We start from the raw sequence: 15,716 nt of genomic DNA, 5'->3' as shown, positions 1-15,716 counted from the left end.
AGCACGGGTTGAATAGCAAAAAGCAAACCACCTAAAATGAATTTCTTTTAAATAAATTTAATATGGTCAAGCGCGAAGCGCCCACGCAAGAACCAAACTACGCGAAAAAGAATTTCTTTTAAATAAATTTAATATGGTCAAGCGCGAAGCGCCCACGCAAGAACCAAACTACGCGAAAATGAATTTCTTTTAAATAAATTTAATATGGTCAAGCGCGAAGCGCTCACGCAAAAAACCAAACTACGCGAAAATGAATTTATTTTAAATAAATTTAATATGGTCAAGCGCGAAGCGCCCACGCAAGAACCAAACTACGCGAAAAAGAATTTCTTTTAAATAAATTTAATATGGTCAAGCGCGAAGCGCTCACGCAAAAAACCAAACTACGCGAAAAAGAATTTCTTTCAAATAAATTTAATATGGTCAAGCGCGAAGCGCCCACGCAAGAACCAAACTACGCGAAAAAGAATTTCTTTTAAATAAATTTAATATGGTCAAGCGCGAAGCGCTCACGCAAAAAACCAAACTACGCGAAAAAGAATTTCTTTCAAATAAATTTAATATGGTCAAGCGCGAAGCGCCCACGCAAGAACCAAACTACGCGAAAATGAATTTCTTTTAAATAAATTTAATATGGTCAAGCGCGAAGCGCCCACGCAAGAACCAAACTACGCGAAAAAGAATTTCTTTTAAATAAATTTAATATGGTCAAGCGCGAAGCGCCCACGCAAGAACCAAACTACGCGAAAAAGAATTTCTTTTAAATAAATTTAATATGGTCAAGCGCGAAGCGCCCACGCAAGAACCAAACTACGCGAAAAAGAATTTCTTTTAAATAAATTTAATATGGTCAAGCGCGAAGCGCTCACGCAAAAAACCAAACTACGCGAAAATGAATTTATTTTAAATAAATTTAATATGGTCAAGCGCGAAGCGCCCACGCAAGAACCAAACTACGCGAAAATGAATTTCTTTTAAATAAATTTAATATGGTCAAGCGCGAAGCGCTCACGCAAAAAACCAAACTACGCGAAAATGAATTTATTTTAAATAAATTTAATATGGTCAAGCGCGAAGCGCCCACGCAAGAACCAAACTACGCGAAAAAGAATTTCTTTTAAATAAATTTAATATGGTCAAGCGCGAAGCGCTCACGCAAAAAACCAAACTACGCGAAAAAGAATTTCTTTCAAATAAATTTAATATGGTCAAGCGCGAAGCGCCCACGCAAGAACCAAACTACGCGAAAAAGAATTTCTTTTAAATAAATTTAATATGGTCAAGCGCGAAGCGCTCACGCAAAAAACCAAACTACGCGAAAAAGAATTTCTTTCAAATAAATTTAATATGGTCAAGCGCGAAGCGCCCACGCAAGAACCAAACTACGCGAAAATGAATTTCTTTTAAATAAATTTAATATGGTCAAGCGCGAAGCGCCCACGCAAGAACCAAACTACGCGAAAAAGAATTTCTTTTAAATAAATTTAATATGGTCAAGCGCGAAGCGCCCACGCAAGAACCAAACTACGCGAAAAAGAATTTCTTTTAAATAAATTTAATATGGTCAAGCGCGAAGCGCCCACGCAAGAACCAAACTACGCGAAAAAGAATTTCTTTTAAATAAATTTAATATGGTCAAGCGCGAAGCGCTCACGCAAAAAACCAAACTACGCGAAAATGAATTTATTTTAAATAAATTTAATATGGTCAAGCGCGAAGCGCCCACGCAAGAACCAAACTACGCGAAAAAGAATTTCTTTTAAATAAATTTAATATGGTCAAGCGCGAAGCGCTCACGCAAAAAACCAAACTACGCGAAAAAGAATTTCTTTCAAATAAATTTAATATGGTCAAGCGCGAAGCGCCCACGCAAGAACCAAACTACGCGAAAATGAATTTCTTTTAAATAAATTTAATATGGTCAAGCGCGAAGCGCCCACGCAAGAACCAAACTACGCGAAAATGAATTTCTTTTAAATAAATTTAATATGGTCAAGCGCGAAGCGCTCACGCAAAAAACCAAACTACGCGAAAATGAATTTCTTTTAAATAAATTTAATATGGTCAAGCGCGAAGCGCCCACGCAAGAACCAAACTACGCGAAAATGAATTTCTTTTAAATAAATTTAATATGGTCAAGCGCGAAGCGCCCACGCAAGAACCAAACTACGCGAAAAAGAATTTCTTTTAAGTAAATTTAATATGGTCAAGCGCGAAGCGCCCACGCAAGAACCAAACTACGCGAAAATGAATTTCTTTTAAATAAATTTAATATGGTCAAGCGCGAAGCGCCCACGCAAGAACCAAACTACGCGAAAATGAATTTCTTTTAAATAAATTTAATATGGTCAAGCGCGAAGCGCCCACGCAAGAACCAAACTACGCGAAAAAGAATTTCTTTTAAATAAATTTAATATGGTCAAGCGCGAAGCGCCCACGCAAGAACCAAACTACGCGAAAATGAATTTCTTTTAAATAAATTTAATATGGTCAAGCGCGAAGCGCCCACGCAAGAACCAAACTACGCGAAAATGAATTTCTTTTAAATAAATTTAATATGGTCAAGCGCGAAGCGCCCACGCAAGAACCAAACTACGCGAAAATGAATTTATGAGTGAATTTATTTAGAATGAGTGAATTTATTTAGAAGAAAAGGCATTTCTCTCTTTAATTCCTTCTTTAATAAAGAATCATTTTGTTCTTTTAAGGAATTTTCAGGAATCTTGAAGGAAAAAGGAAAGAACTCTTTAAGAATAATGAGTGAATTTATTTAGAAGAAAAGTTCTTTCTTTCTTTAATTCCTTCTTTAATAAAGAATCATTTTATTCTTTTAAAGAATTTTTGGGAATCTTAAAGAAAAAAAGAAAGAACTCTTTGGGAATAATGAGTGAATTTATTTAGAAGAAAATGCATTTCTCTCTTTAATTCCTTTTTTAATAAAGAATCATTTTGTTCTTTTAAGGAATTTTCAGGAATCTTGAAGGAAAAAAGAAAGAACTCTTTGGGAATAATGAGTGAATTTATTTAGAAGAAAAGTTCTTTCTTTCTTTAATTCCTTCTTTAATAAAGAATCATTTTATTCTTTTAAAGAATTTTTGGGAATCTTGAAGAAAAAAAGAAAGAACTCTTTGGGAATAATGAGTGAATTTATTTAGAAGAAAAGGCATTTCTCTCTTTAATTCCTTCTTTAATAAAGAAACATTTTGTTCTTTTAAAGAATTTTCAGGAATCTTGAAGGAAAAAAGAAAGAACTCTTTGGGAATAATGAGTGAATTTATTTAGAAGAAAATGCATTTCTCTCTTTAATTCCTTTTTTAATAAAGAATCATTTTGTTCTTTTAAGGAATTTTCAGGAATCTTGAAGGAAAAAAGAAAGAACTCTTTGGGAATAATGAGTGAATTTATTTAGAAGAAAAGTTCTTTCTTTCTTTAATTCCTTTTTTAATAAAGAATCATTTTGTTCTTTTAAAGAATTTTCAGGAATCTTGAAGGAAAAAAGAAAGAACTCTTTGGGAATAATGAGTGAATTTATTTAGAAGAAAATGCATTTCTCTCTTTAATTCCTTCTTTAATAAAGAATCATTTTGTTCTTTTAAAGAATTTTTGGGAATCTTGAAGGAAAAAAGAAAGAACTCTTTGGGAATAATGAGTGAATTTATTTAGAAGAAAAGTTCTTTCTTTCTTTAATTCCTTTTTTAATAAAGAATCATTTTGTTCTTTTAAAGAATTTTCAGGAATCTTGAAGGAAAAAAGAAAGAACTCTTTGGGAATAATGAGTGAATTTATTTAGAAGAAAATGCATTTCTCTCTTTAATTCCTTCTTTAATAAAGAAACATTTTGTTCTTTTAAAGAATTTTCAGGAATCTTGAAGGAAAAAAGAAAGAACTCTTTGGGAATAATGAGTGAATTTATTTAGAAGAAAAGTTCTTTCTTTCTTTAATTCCTTCTTTAATAAAGAATCATTTTATTCTTTTAAAGAATTTTTGGGAATCTTGAAGAAAAAAAGAAAGAACTCTTTGGGAATAATGAGTGAATTTATTTAGAAGAAAAGGCATTTCTCTCTTTAATTCCTTCTTTAATAAAGAATCATTTTATTCTTTTAAAGAATTTTTGGGAATCTTGAAGAAAAAAAGAAAGAACTCTTTGGGAATAATGAGTGAATTTATTTAGAAGAAAATGCATTTCTCTCTTTAATTCCTTCTTTAATAAAGAATCATTTTGTTCTTTTAAAGAATTTTTGGGAATCTTGAAGGAAAAAAGAAAGAACTCTTTGGGAATAATGAGTGAATTTATTTAGAAGAAAAGTTCTTTCTTTCTTTAATTCCTTTTTTAATAAAGAATCATTTTGTTCTTTTAAAGAATTTTCAGGAATCTTGAAGGAAAAAAGAAAGAACTCTTTGGGAATAATGAGTGAATTTATTTAGAAGAAAATGCATTTCTCTCTTTAATTCCTTCTTTAATAAAGAAACATTTTGTTCTTTTAAAGAATTTTCAGGAATCTTGAAGGAAAAAAGAAAGAACTCTTTGGGAATAATGAGTGAATTTATTTAGAAGAAAAGTTCTTTCTTTCTTTAATTCCTTCTTTAATAAAGAATCATTTTATTCTTTTAAAGAATTTTTGGGAATCTTGAAGAAAAAAAGAAAGAACTCTTTGGGAATAATGAGTGAATTTATTTAGAAGAAAATGCATTTCTCTCTTTAATTCCTTCTTTAATAAAGAATCATTTTGTTCTTTTAAAGAATTTTTGGGAATCTTGAAGGAAAAAGAAAAAAACTCTTTAAGAATAATGAGTGAATTTATTTAGAAGAAAATGCATTTCTCTCTTTAATTCCTTTTTTAATAAAGAATCATTTTGTTCTTTTAAGGAATTTTCAGGAATCTTGAAGGAAAAAAGAAAGAACTCTTTGGGAATAATGAGTGAATTTATTTAGAAGAAAAGTTCTTTCTTTCTTTAATTCCTTTTTTAATAAAGAATCATTTTGTTCTTTTAAGGAATTTTCAGGAATCTTGAAGGAAAAAAGAAAGAACTCTTTGGGAATAATGAGTGAATTTATTTAGAAGAAAAGTTCTTTCTTTCTTTAATTCCTTTTTTAATAAAGAATCATTTTGTTCTTTTAAAGAATTTTCAGGAATCTTGAAGGAAAAAGGAAAGAACTCTTTAAGAATAATGAGTGAATTTATTTAGAAGAAAAGTTCTTTCTTTCTTTAATTCCTTTTTTAATAAAGAATCATTTTGTTCTTTTAAAGAATTTTCAGGAATCTTGAAGGAAAAAGGAAAGAACTCTTTAAGAATAATGAGTGAATTTATTTAGAAGAAAAGTTCTTTCTTTCTTTAATTCCTTTTTTAATAAAGAATCATTTTGTTCTTTTAAAGAATTTTCAGGAATCTTGAAGGAAAAAAGAAAGAACTCTTTGGGAATAATGAGTGAATTTATTTAGAAGAAAATGCATTTCTCTCTTTAATTCCTTCTTTAATAAAGAAACATTTTGTTCTTTTAAAGAATTTTCAGGAATCTTGAAGGAAAAAAGAAAGAACTCTTTGGGAATAATGAGTGAATTTATTTAGAAGAAAATGCATTTCTCTCTTTAATTCCTTTTTTAATAAAGAATCATTTTGTTCTTTTAAGGAATTTTCAGGAATCTTGAAGGAAAAAAGAAAGAACTCTTTGGGAATAATGAGTGAATTTATTTAGAAGAAAAGTTCTTTCTTTCTTTAATTCCTTCTTTAATAAAGAATCATTTTATTCTTTTAAAGAATTTTTGGGAATCTTGAAGAAAAAAAGAAAGAACTCTTTGGGAATAATGAGTGAATTTATTTAGAAGAAAAGGCATTTCTCTCTTTAATTCCTTCTTTAATAAAGAATCATTTTGTTCTTTTAAAGAATTTTTGGGAATCTTGAAGGAAAAAGAAAAAAACTCTTTAAGAATATTGAGTGAATTTATTTAGAAGAAAAGTTCTTTCTTTCTTTAATTCCTTTTTTAATAAAGAATCATTTTGTTCTTTTAAAGAATTTTCAGGAATCTTGAAGGAAAAAGGAAAGAACTCTTTAAGAATAATGAGTGAATTTATTTAGAAGAAAAGTTCTTTCTTTCTTTAATTCCTTTTTTAATAAAGAATCATTTTGTTCTTTTAAAGAATTTTCAGGAATCTTGAAGGAAAAAAGAAAGAACTCTTTGGGAATAATGAGTGAATTTATTTAGAAGAAAAGGCATTTCTCTCTTTAATTCCTTTTTAATTCTCTTTTAAAAATTTGCGCGAAGCGCAACAAATTCCCTGCGAAATTCGTGATTTAACAATTAAAAAGGTAAAATTTTCTTGAAATATTTTGTAGCTCAGCTCTTTTAAAATGAAATTTACTACCCAGAAAATTTATATAGCATAAGATCACAGAGAAAAACCTTATGCGGAAAACTGAAATTGACCTGGATTCAACAAAGATGACGGCGTCAACAAACGCCTTCTAAAAAATATACCTACAGAATAACGTGGATGACATGTAATATAATTGATATTTTTTTCACTTGATCCGTCATTTAATCATGAATTAATTCATATTTTCCAGGGAAAAATTCAACCATATCTCCCAAATCATCAAAATCGAAAACCCGAAAGAAGGTGATCCGAGTTTTCCCGTAGAACACTGATTGCGCATACTTATTTTAAACCTAAAAATGCCAAAGTTGGTGTTTCTGCAAAATAAATGTTTTATTTCACTCAAAATAATCTTGAAAAAAAGAAAAAAAAATTTCATTCCAGCATTCCATTTTTCAAAACAATTCACGAAATAGTTGAACAAAACTGCTTTTTTCACCAGTTTCTTCCCATTGTGCCTTTTCTCCAAAATTTAAAGCTCTCTGTACTACTTTCATCACTTCACAAATAAAATTTGGTAAGTCACAGAAAGAAAAAAAGTTTAAGTAGCTATTTCTCGTCAGTGTGATCTCCTTCATCTATTTTTCGTGTGCCGTCTTGCTTTCAGGATAATTACGTCAGTCATGAGGATCTCACAATCTACAAGTGAATTCTAATTTTTTTCTCTTGAGATAATCAAAATTGCACCTCATGCAGTACGATACTTTCAATGGGAAATTTATTATTCTTGTTGGACCATCTCCAATCATCCTATGAGTAATCTTCATGCTCACGAATAGAATTGAAACTCACTCAGGAGAAAATCAACTCAATTTTTCGGCAACATGAAGAGATCACTGCATTCGTTGAATTTACTCGGTTGTAGTATGGATGATTGCTGGTACATCAGTATTTTAAATTTTTAATCCTCGGCTTGAAAGGAGGGACCATTCACATTTATTTTAATGCAACATTTACTGCAAAAAATAAAATTGAACATTTTCTCATCCCTAGTGTCTATATAAAATCTTATATGCTTTTTATTGTATATTTTTTGCGGAAAAAAATTAAATGAGCAGAAATTAAAATAAAATATTTTTTCTCAACTCCTATTTTTTTTTAAAGAAATCTGTTTAATATTAATATTTTTAAGAACCTATGTGTGTTTTAAAGAACTGCCGCTGAGGATTTTAATGTACTCCACACATACTTTCTGAGTTTATGTATGTATTATGCATGGAGGTACATAAGTCACCTTACTATTTCTTATGTATTTGTGAGTGTGTGTGAGTGTGTTCTTCAAACCGGTTTTGAGGCGTGAAATTGTGCCACGTGCCACAGTGTCTTCGCGAGGTGCGAGTAGAAAGTTGAAAAGAAAAATGAAGACCCAAAAGGAGTTGGGACAAATTAATTACTATTTTAAACTATCTGATGACGGGTCAGATGAATGCACCTTGTGTGGTCACGTCATTCAACGCAGTAAGCACATTTTTAATTTCGCAGATACCATTAATAGGCCAAGAAAATTGATATGTTTTCTAATCTCAACCTCAAAATAATTAATTGGATACATGTAGTCTCAATTTTTTCAGGAAAGCCCCAAAATTTGATTCTGATGGGTTTCCCGTTGAAATTGATACAACATACAGGTTGAGCTCTCTGAGATTTTCCCATTTTCATTTTCACCATACAATTTTCCAAGAATTTGAATTTAGGTTGACAAATTTAATAAGGGGCCTTCAATGTAGGATTGTGCAATTATGCGGTTGTGCAAAAGTCCAAAAGGAATCTCAAATTCACGCGATAATAAATACGCGATTGAGCATATTTTTTTTTTTAAATTAGTAGATTATATTTTTTATCAAAAACAAAAAAAAATCAAGTACGTAACGCTTTCACAAAAAACTAAATATATATTTTTTAAAATTATTTTTAAAAAAAATATTTTTTTTTAATCACAAATAATTATTAGTTTTTTATAAATTTTTTTTAAAAATTATTCTAATTTTTTTTAATTAAAAAAATTTTTAAGTATTTTTAAAAAATTATTCTTTTTAATTAAAAATTTAAAAAAAAATGTAATTCTTTTTAAAGTTCTTTTCATTTTTTTTTATTTTTAATTTTTTTTTATTTAAAAAATATTTTTTTTCTAATTCTTACAAAAAAATTATAAATTATTATTAAAAAAGTTTTTTATAGAAATTATTTTTCACAAATAATTCTTTTTATGTGCGTAGCGCCTTCGCAGAAAAAAACATCACTTTTTAATAAATATTTTTTTTATGAAAATAAATACGCGCTTGAGGTTACTTTTCTCATTAAAAATCTTTGCTAAAGTATAGTTTTTATTATTTTTAATAAAAAAAAATACATTTTCTAGTGCGTAGCTCCTTTACAAAAGGAAACTGAACTATTTTTTTTACAATATTTTAGCTGTGTTTCTTTCAGACACAGCTTTTGTGTACCGAGCAAAATCGAAAGTCGTCAGATCGGGCTCAAACTTGGGATAAGCACGAATTAGGGTCCCCACATTCCAAAAAACGTATGCGCCAAAAAATTTTTTCCGGCCGGCCGTCCGTCCGTCCGTCCGTCCGGAACCTTTTGCTAAATTACGAGAGAACGGTAATAGATAGAGACTTGCGGTAAACGGCAAAGTTTAAAAGTCGACTGGAAGACGTAAGATTATGACGTCAAATTTTACCCCCCACCCCTCCGTCCGCCATTTTGAATAACCTCAAAATTTTGTTTTCGCTTTATCTCAGCCCCTGTAATAGCTAAAAATCTGAAATGTTAATATGTTGTAGGGGTCATCAAGAGCTTTCCAACGATACCTCATTTTCGAAAATCGGTTAAGCCGTTTAGCCAATATGGCTGCCACAATTTTTCATCGAAAATCGACCATAACTCCAAAACGGCTTGACCGATTTTGATCAACTTGGGCTCAAACGAAAGATCTCAAAAAACCCTACAACTCTCTAGAACATCCGAAGTTTCAAAAGTGACCGCTAGGGGGCCAAAAATCGAAAACAAAATTTTCGATTAGTTTTCGATGAATATCTCGAAAACGACGACATAATTTTTTTTCATTTTTTGATATGTTGTAGCTGACCATATTATCTAGCTTCATGCCAAAAATGAAGAAAATCTATGGATCCGTTCTCGAGATATAGCCTTCCAAAGTTGGCATGTCATATCTCGGGTTCTACAAGTCCGATCTTGATCAACTCAAGCGCAAATGAAAGGTTTCGAGAAACCCTACAAATGTCTAGAACATTGCAACTTCGAGAAATGACCGCAAGAGGCGCTAAAGTCAAAAACAAAGTTTTCGAAAATTTCGAACTCGAATTTTTCGAAAATGGCGACATAAATTTTTTTCATTTTTCGATATGTTATAGCTGACTTCAAGACCTTTCAAACAAAAAAAAATTATGAAAATCTATGGATTCGTTCTCGAGATATGGCTTTCTAAAGATTTCTTAGGGTATGACTTTCCAACTTTTCCCGACTTTGCGCGTATTTAAATTAATTCGCGTTCTAGTTTGCTCACACAAAATTGGTACACTGAAAGAAACACAGCTCCCGTAAGCTTGGTCAGCTTACCAGTACATTTTGGTCTTAATTCGCACAGAACGCACAAATTGTGCAAATAGAACAAAAGTTTTTTTTGCAACTTTGAAGGCAAAAAATGTAAGATTTTGTTCTTACAAAAGATTTTTCAAGGCTAGGATATCATTCTCAACCAATCTGGACGCGTAGACCCGCGAAAAGTGTTGGTTTCCTTTTGGACTTTTGCACAACCGCATAATTGCACAATCCTACATTGAAGGCCCCTTATATAAATTAGTCAACCTAAATTTATTTTTATGACCACCCGTGGCGCTACTTGTTCAATTTTATTCAAATTCTTGGAAAATTTTATGGCGAAAATGAAAATGGGAAAATTTCAGAGAGCTCAACCTGTATGACCCCAATTTCAACGGGAAATTGATAGGATCAAATTCTGAGCTGATCCTGAAAAAAATTGGATCTACATATATCCTAGTTTAATTATTTCGAGGTTAAAAACCAAATCCGCCTCACTATAAATAGCATTCCACATATTTGAAGATCTATGGTAAAATAGGAAAAGTGTTTTGTTGTTTTTTTTTTTTTTGAAAATATTTGTGATTTATCATAACAACTATTCTATAGTCAATTTTCCGGGCTACAACCTTTTCACAAATAATTTTTTTCTATCTCATACGGAAAAATGCTTTATTCCATTTGCCACAATCTTCCTAAATTTTAATTTTATAATATTTCAGCTAAATATCATTAGATTTGTCTCAATTAGAATATATTTTTGAATTTGAATAAAATTAAAAATTAATTTCAAAATTGCATTTTTAATTTATTAGGTATGTGAAAAGAATAAATCAAATGAAACATAAATTTTAAGAAAAAATAGTATAATTTGCATTAATATGTGAATTTAATTTTTTTGTTAATTTAAGAAAAGTTACTTTAATAATTTGATCAAGAAGTACATTATTAGTTTTTTTAAATTATTTGTTCACAATATTTTACTTTTTTTAAATTATTTCTTTTAATCCTATTTTATTATACATAAGATCCAACAGTATATAAAAAGTCCATGCACTGGGCAAGTAGGCATGCGAATGTACCCATGTCCAATGAGCCGAAGCCCATCATACCAGAAAGCAAGAAACCCGTAAAGAGGTTGACGCCCAAAAAGGCGGCAACGGCTCTAGCCTTCGAGACGGCTAAGATGAAAAAAAATTTTACGGATGCCGGAAAGTGGCGGAATGCGTTTGTTAAAGTGTTGAGGAGTATGTCTAATGACTGCAGTTGTGCCGATCAATTGCAGTCCATACCACTATCGCGAAACACTATGAGCAGGCGCATCTCCAAAATAAGTTGTGCTTTTAAAAGCGAACTTATCGCAAAGATTAGGGAAGCCACTTCGATTAGTATTGCAATGGACGAGACAACTGACAACACCCACAAGTCTCAGCTAATGGTATACGTGCGCGGGATTATGCCGAATAAAGAAACGTTCGAAGATTTCCTTGATTTAAAATCTATGCCAACAACGACAAAAGCGACTGACATTTATGATCAAGGTTGGTTTCAATAATTTTTATTCAATTTTAATTAATTAATAATTTCTTTCTCTTAACCCTTTCATTAACCTTTAATTAACCCTTTCAGGTCCGCGATAAATCTAGCGAGTTGATTTAATTAAAAATAATTTTTGTTTCTTCCTTTGAGCTCAAATAAGACATTTTTGGCAAAAAATCCCAACTCAAAAATTTTCAGCTTTTCGTCCTTCGTGATCCTTTGAGTCCTTGGGGATGTCCTTTAGTCATTATAAAATGATCAGGTATTGTAAAGATATAATCTTGTACTAATTTGAGCTCAAGATTTAAAATTTAACTACAAAATGAAATATTTGAAATGCTTTTTTTTTTTTTATCAATTTAATAAACATATTCTTTTAATAAAACTTCTTTAATAATCATTTAATTCTCTTTACAACAATTCTTTTATATATGTTTGGATGGCTCTGGTGGGGCTAATTAACAAGAGGGGATGGCCCCACCAGGCCATCGAAGGGGGGGCACTACATATTTTCAAAATAGAGTTCTTGGGTTAGCGTATGACCCAATAGATTTGAAAGGGTTAAAATGATTTATTTTTCATAAGTTTATTCTTTTCAATTTAAAAATTTAATTTTTTCTAGTCATGGAGGCACTCCGAGACTTTGGCGCATTGGATAAACTCGAGTGCGTCACAATGGATGGAGCACCGTCAATGTCGGGGGTTAAGAACGGCTGCGGTGCATTAATTAAGCGCACAAATCCGGATGTTAAAACGCTAAAGTGCGTTATCCACTCACAGGTGCTGAGTTCCAGGAAAATTGGCTTAAAAAGCTCTATGGATGCAGCAACGAAAGTCATTAATTGTATCCGCGGCGGACACAATGCCCTAACGCATAGGCGGTTTAAGGAGTTTTTAAAAAACCATGGAGCTCCACAAAAGGATCTTCTCCTATTTACTAATGTTCGCTGGTTGTCTAAGGGGCAAGCCCTCGGCAGATTTTTTGACCTCAGAAAGTTTATTATAGACTTTGCAGAAACCGTAGAGGTATTTTTTTTTCATTTTTTTTTAAATTTTTTTTACACTTTAAAAAAAAATTAATGAGTTTGAAATTTTAAAAAAGAGGTTTTTAAATAATCCCTTTCATTGAATCTTCAATTTAAATCTATTTTTTTCTTTTATACTTTTAAATTCAATATACATACATGTACATCTGGGTTATTGCTTTAATTCAAGTCATTAGCAGAAATACTTAAATTAAACACTATCATCGGAGATGAAAAAGATATGAAACAATAATCATGTTTTTTGAGAACAAATTTGGTTAATGAAATTGATTTTATTTTGAAAGTTACACACAAAATTTTATTCTCAGCGAAAAATTTATAAGTAGCTCTTAATTTATTCGACTTTTATGCATTTAAAAATTATTAATCTCATATAAATTTCTCCTTTTACCATCTTCGATGATATTTCTCAATACAATATTTATTAATAATAATTTTATTTTATAGTTTGATAAAACGCTCAAAAAGCATCTTAAAGATGAAATCTTTTGGCGTGACGTGGCATTTTTGTCGGATTTTACAAATCATATGAATAAATGGAATTTGAGTCTTCAGGTAAGGGTTTTTTTTTTTGAATTATTACTAAAATATCCCAAAAATCCATATTTACCATTTTAAATGTACAATATTAATTAGATAATTGTAGAAGAATTTTTTTTATTTTTTCTTTTGAAATGATAACATAGAAAATCAATTTCGTGAGTGGTAGGTACATGCTGTTGTTGTCGTTTTTGTTTCATGCGTAGTGGCAATTTTGTAGCTTGCACTGCTCTCTTGTTGATCAGTTATTGATGAGAAATTATGCATCCTGTCTACTATTACTGACATCATCATACTCTACTTTTGTTGCAGTTATTTCGCTCAGTGATTGTAGGGGTAGGTCATGTAACTTTTCTTCAGCTGGTGATGGGGATGTTGATTGTTCTTGCGTTACAAATTGCTGCTGTGTCGCTGATGATAATGCAACATACATATTGCTGTATAACACGACCATTCATTATGGTGATGTTGTTTGCAAGAGGGTTGTTATAGTGACCGCTGAAACTAATGTTGTTGAACTCTGTACACGTTTTGCCTGTTAGGTACTGATAAAACTCACGTTTGGTTTCTAAACGTGTGTTATTGTTTCACATTATTCCAATTTTAGCCGTAATTTTTTATCCTTTTTCCTTCTATATTTTCCCGTTGTTTCTGTAAAATTTTGATGATGCCCCATTTTTGAACAATTTATACTAAACTGTGGCGTTTTTACTTTTACTCTGCGCCATCGCACTTCTCATTTGCACATTCTTTCTTACTATTTTTAAGGGGATTTTCAGAATTATTGAAACGTTCGGTCTTACTGTGATAGGTGGATTTTCAGAGGTCCGTACTGCAGGAATGATCATCGTTGCTAAAGATAAAATAAAATTGGACGGAAAATTTTCAATTTCAGCATCGGGTGCTTTCTCATCGAATTCCATTGGTTTCCATTCACCCACTAAGGAATTTATAAGATACTGTTTCTTATAAATGCTTTTTAATTGTCGTCAACATCTCATCGTGGGTATGATGAGATGGTGTATTTACAACGGGCTGAATTTGTTGCTCTTCTACTCATACATTTTTTTTCAAATAACAATTCTCTCTCTATATATATATATATATATATATATACTAAATAATAATGATAACTAATTTATTTGATTAACAAATCTATAATAAATAATTAAACTTTTTCTTGTTCTTTATCTATTCTTTTTTTTTATTCTATTTTAGGGACCGAATATGAGTCTCGATGATATACTATTGAAGCTTGAAGAAGGAATTTCCGTCCTCGATGATCTTGTAAATGATCTAAAAAGCAACAACCTTCGAGCTTTTCCAAACTGCCAGAAGGTCTCGGGGGAATTCTCGCACTTCAATAAAAATGTCCAATCGGTAAAAGATGATATAATCAACCGACTGATATATCTGGATGATATTGGAAAATCGAAAATTAACAACACAGACCACAATTATTCTAAAAAGGAAAGCATTCTTCCGAGTGCATTTGGTACCACATTTACCTGTGAGGCCGGGTTTTCTATCCTGACCTACACTAAGTCAAAATACCGAAGTGCGTTGTCGGATAAAAAGTTGGCAGACACCCTTCGAGTGGCATTCAGAAAGGCGGTTACGATTGAGAATTTTCTATAATTGTTATCATTAACACTTTTTTAAGTTTAAAATATAATGGAATGCTGGAATGAAGTTAATTTTTTTCCTTTTTTTTTAGATTATTTTGAGTGAAATAAAACATTTATTTTGCAGAAACACCAACTTTAGCATTTTTAGATTTAAACTTTAGATATTAAAATATTTAGAACAAAAACATATTAATTTGCAATTTGATTTCATTTATTTTATTTTCACTTTTTTCTTATATAATAATAATTTTTTCCTGAGTTCCATGGAAATATTTGAGATTTCCCATGAGAACTATCTTATAGGAAATTTTCCGGGCTACAATTTTGTCTCAGACGTTTTCTCTATCTCAACGGGAAAATGCTTTTTCAGGTCATTTTCTAAACCCTTCCAAATTTGCCTGTTCCAAAAATCCTGGGGTAAAATGGTTATATTTTTTTGTTCCCTAATCTTAATTTAATGAAATTATTTTAGCAAGGCACAATAATATCTATTGAGAATGAGAGATATGTGTACCAATCAAAACTTTAAAAAAATACAAAAAATAAAAATAGCGTTAATTTAAGAAGTAATTGATTGATTGTTTATTTCACTCGAAACTGTGCATACAAAATCATACAGTTTTACATCTAGTAAAAAAGAAATTCTTAATATAACCGCACAGAATAGAATAGAGGATTACCTCCAGACGAAACTAATGGGAGTTTGTGTGTCGGAGGGAGCCTAAATGAAGCGCCATTAGAATACAATTTTTTAATAACAAAAGTGCCTTTCTCATTTATAATTAATAGGAAAAATAAAATAAAAATGAGTCCTAAGTAAATGTCAAAAATTAAGGGGGAAGCATGACTTGGCGGTTTAATGGAAAAGATAATTCAATAATTTGATTCAACTTAGATCAATTGAAGAAAGTTGTCTTTTTTATTTTAAAAAATTGGTAATAGTGAGTGATCAAACATCATAAATTGTATGTAATAGCTAATGGTGATTAGTGAAAATTTTTTTTTCTAAAATTTTAAAAGTTTCCTT

At 30.7% G+C, this 15,716-nt stretch overlaps 4 protein-coding genes across 5 annotated transcripts in view; 2 read left to right on the top strand and 2 right to left on the bottom strand.

Annotated features, from left to right (window-relative positions):
- The window catches only part of LOC129795035 (probable asparagine--tRNA ligase, mitochondrial), a 1,173,171-nt gene that overhangs the window by 71,147 nt on the left and 1,086,308 nt on the right, over positions 1–15,716 (bottom strand). The gene's annotated exons all lie outside the window — the stretch shown is intronic.
- The window catches only part of LOC129795002 (sodium-dependent nutrient amino acid transporter 1-like), an 899,230-nt gene that overhangs the window by 71,147 nt on the left and 812,367 nt on the right, over positions 1–15,716 (bottom strand). The window lies entirely within an intron of this gene.
- Positions 1–15,716, top strand: part of LOC129794983 (uncharacterized) — a 38,223-nt gene that overhangs the window by 3,478 nt on the left and 19,029 nt on the right. The gene's annotated exons all lie outside the window — the stretch shown is intronic.
- Positions 10,250–12,949, top strand: LOC129795063 (SCAN domain-containing protein 3-like). Its single transcript, XM_055836092.1, has 2 exons — positions 10,250–11,477; positions 12,098–12,949. Exons 1-2 carry the CDS (start codon positions 10,988–10,990, stop codon positions 12,553–12,555), a joined length of 948 nt encoding a protein of 315 aa, XP_055692067.1. The 5' UTR covers positions 10,250–10,987; the 3' UTR covers positions 12,556–12,949.

This window comes from Lutzomyia longipalpis, chromosome 4 (genome assembly GCF_024334085.1).
Source record: "Lutzomyia longipalpis isolate SR_M1_2022 chromosome 4, ASM2433408v1".
Classification (NCBI taxonomy): domain Eukaryota; kingdom Metazoa; phylum Arthropoda; class Insecta; order Diptera; family Psychodidae; genus Lutzomyia; species Lutzomyia longipalpis.
The sequence above is the reverse complement of the archived record's forward strand: the minus strand, read 5'-3'. Positions and strand labels throughout refer to the sequence as shown.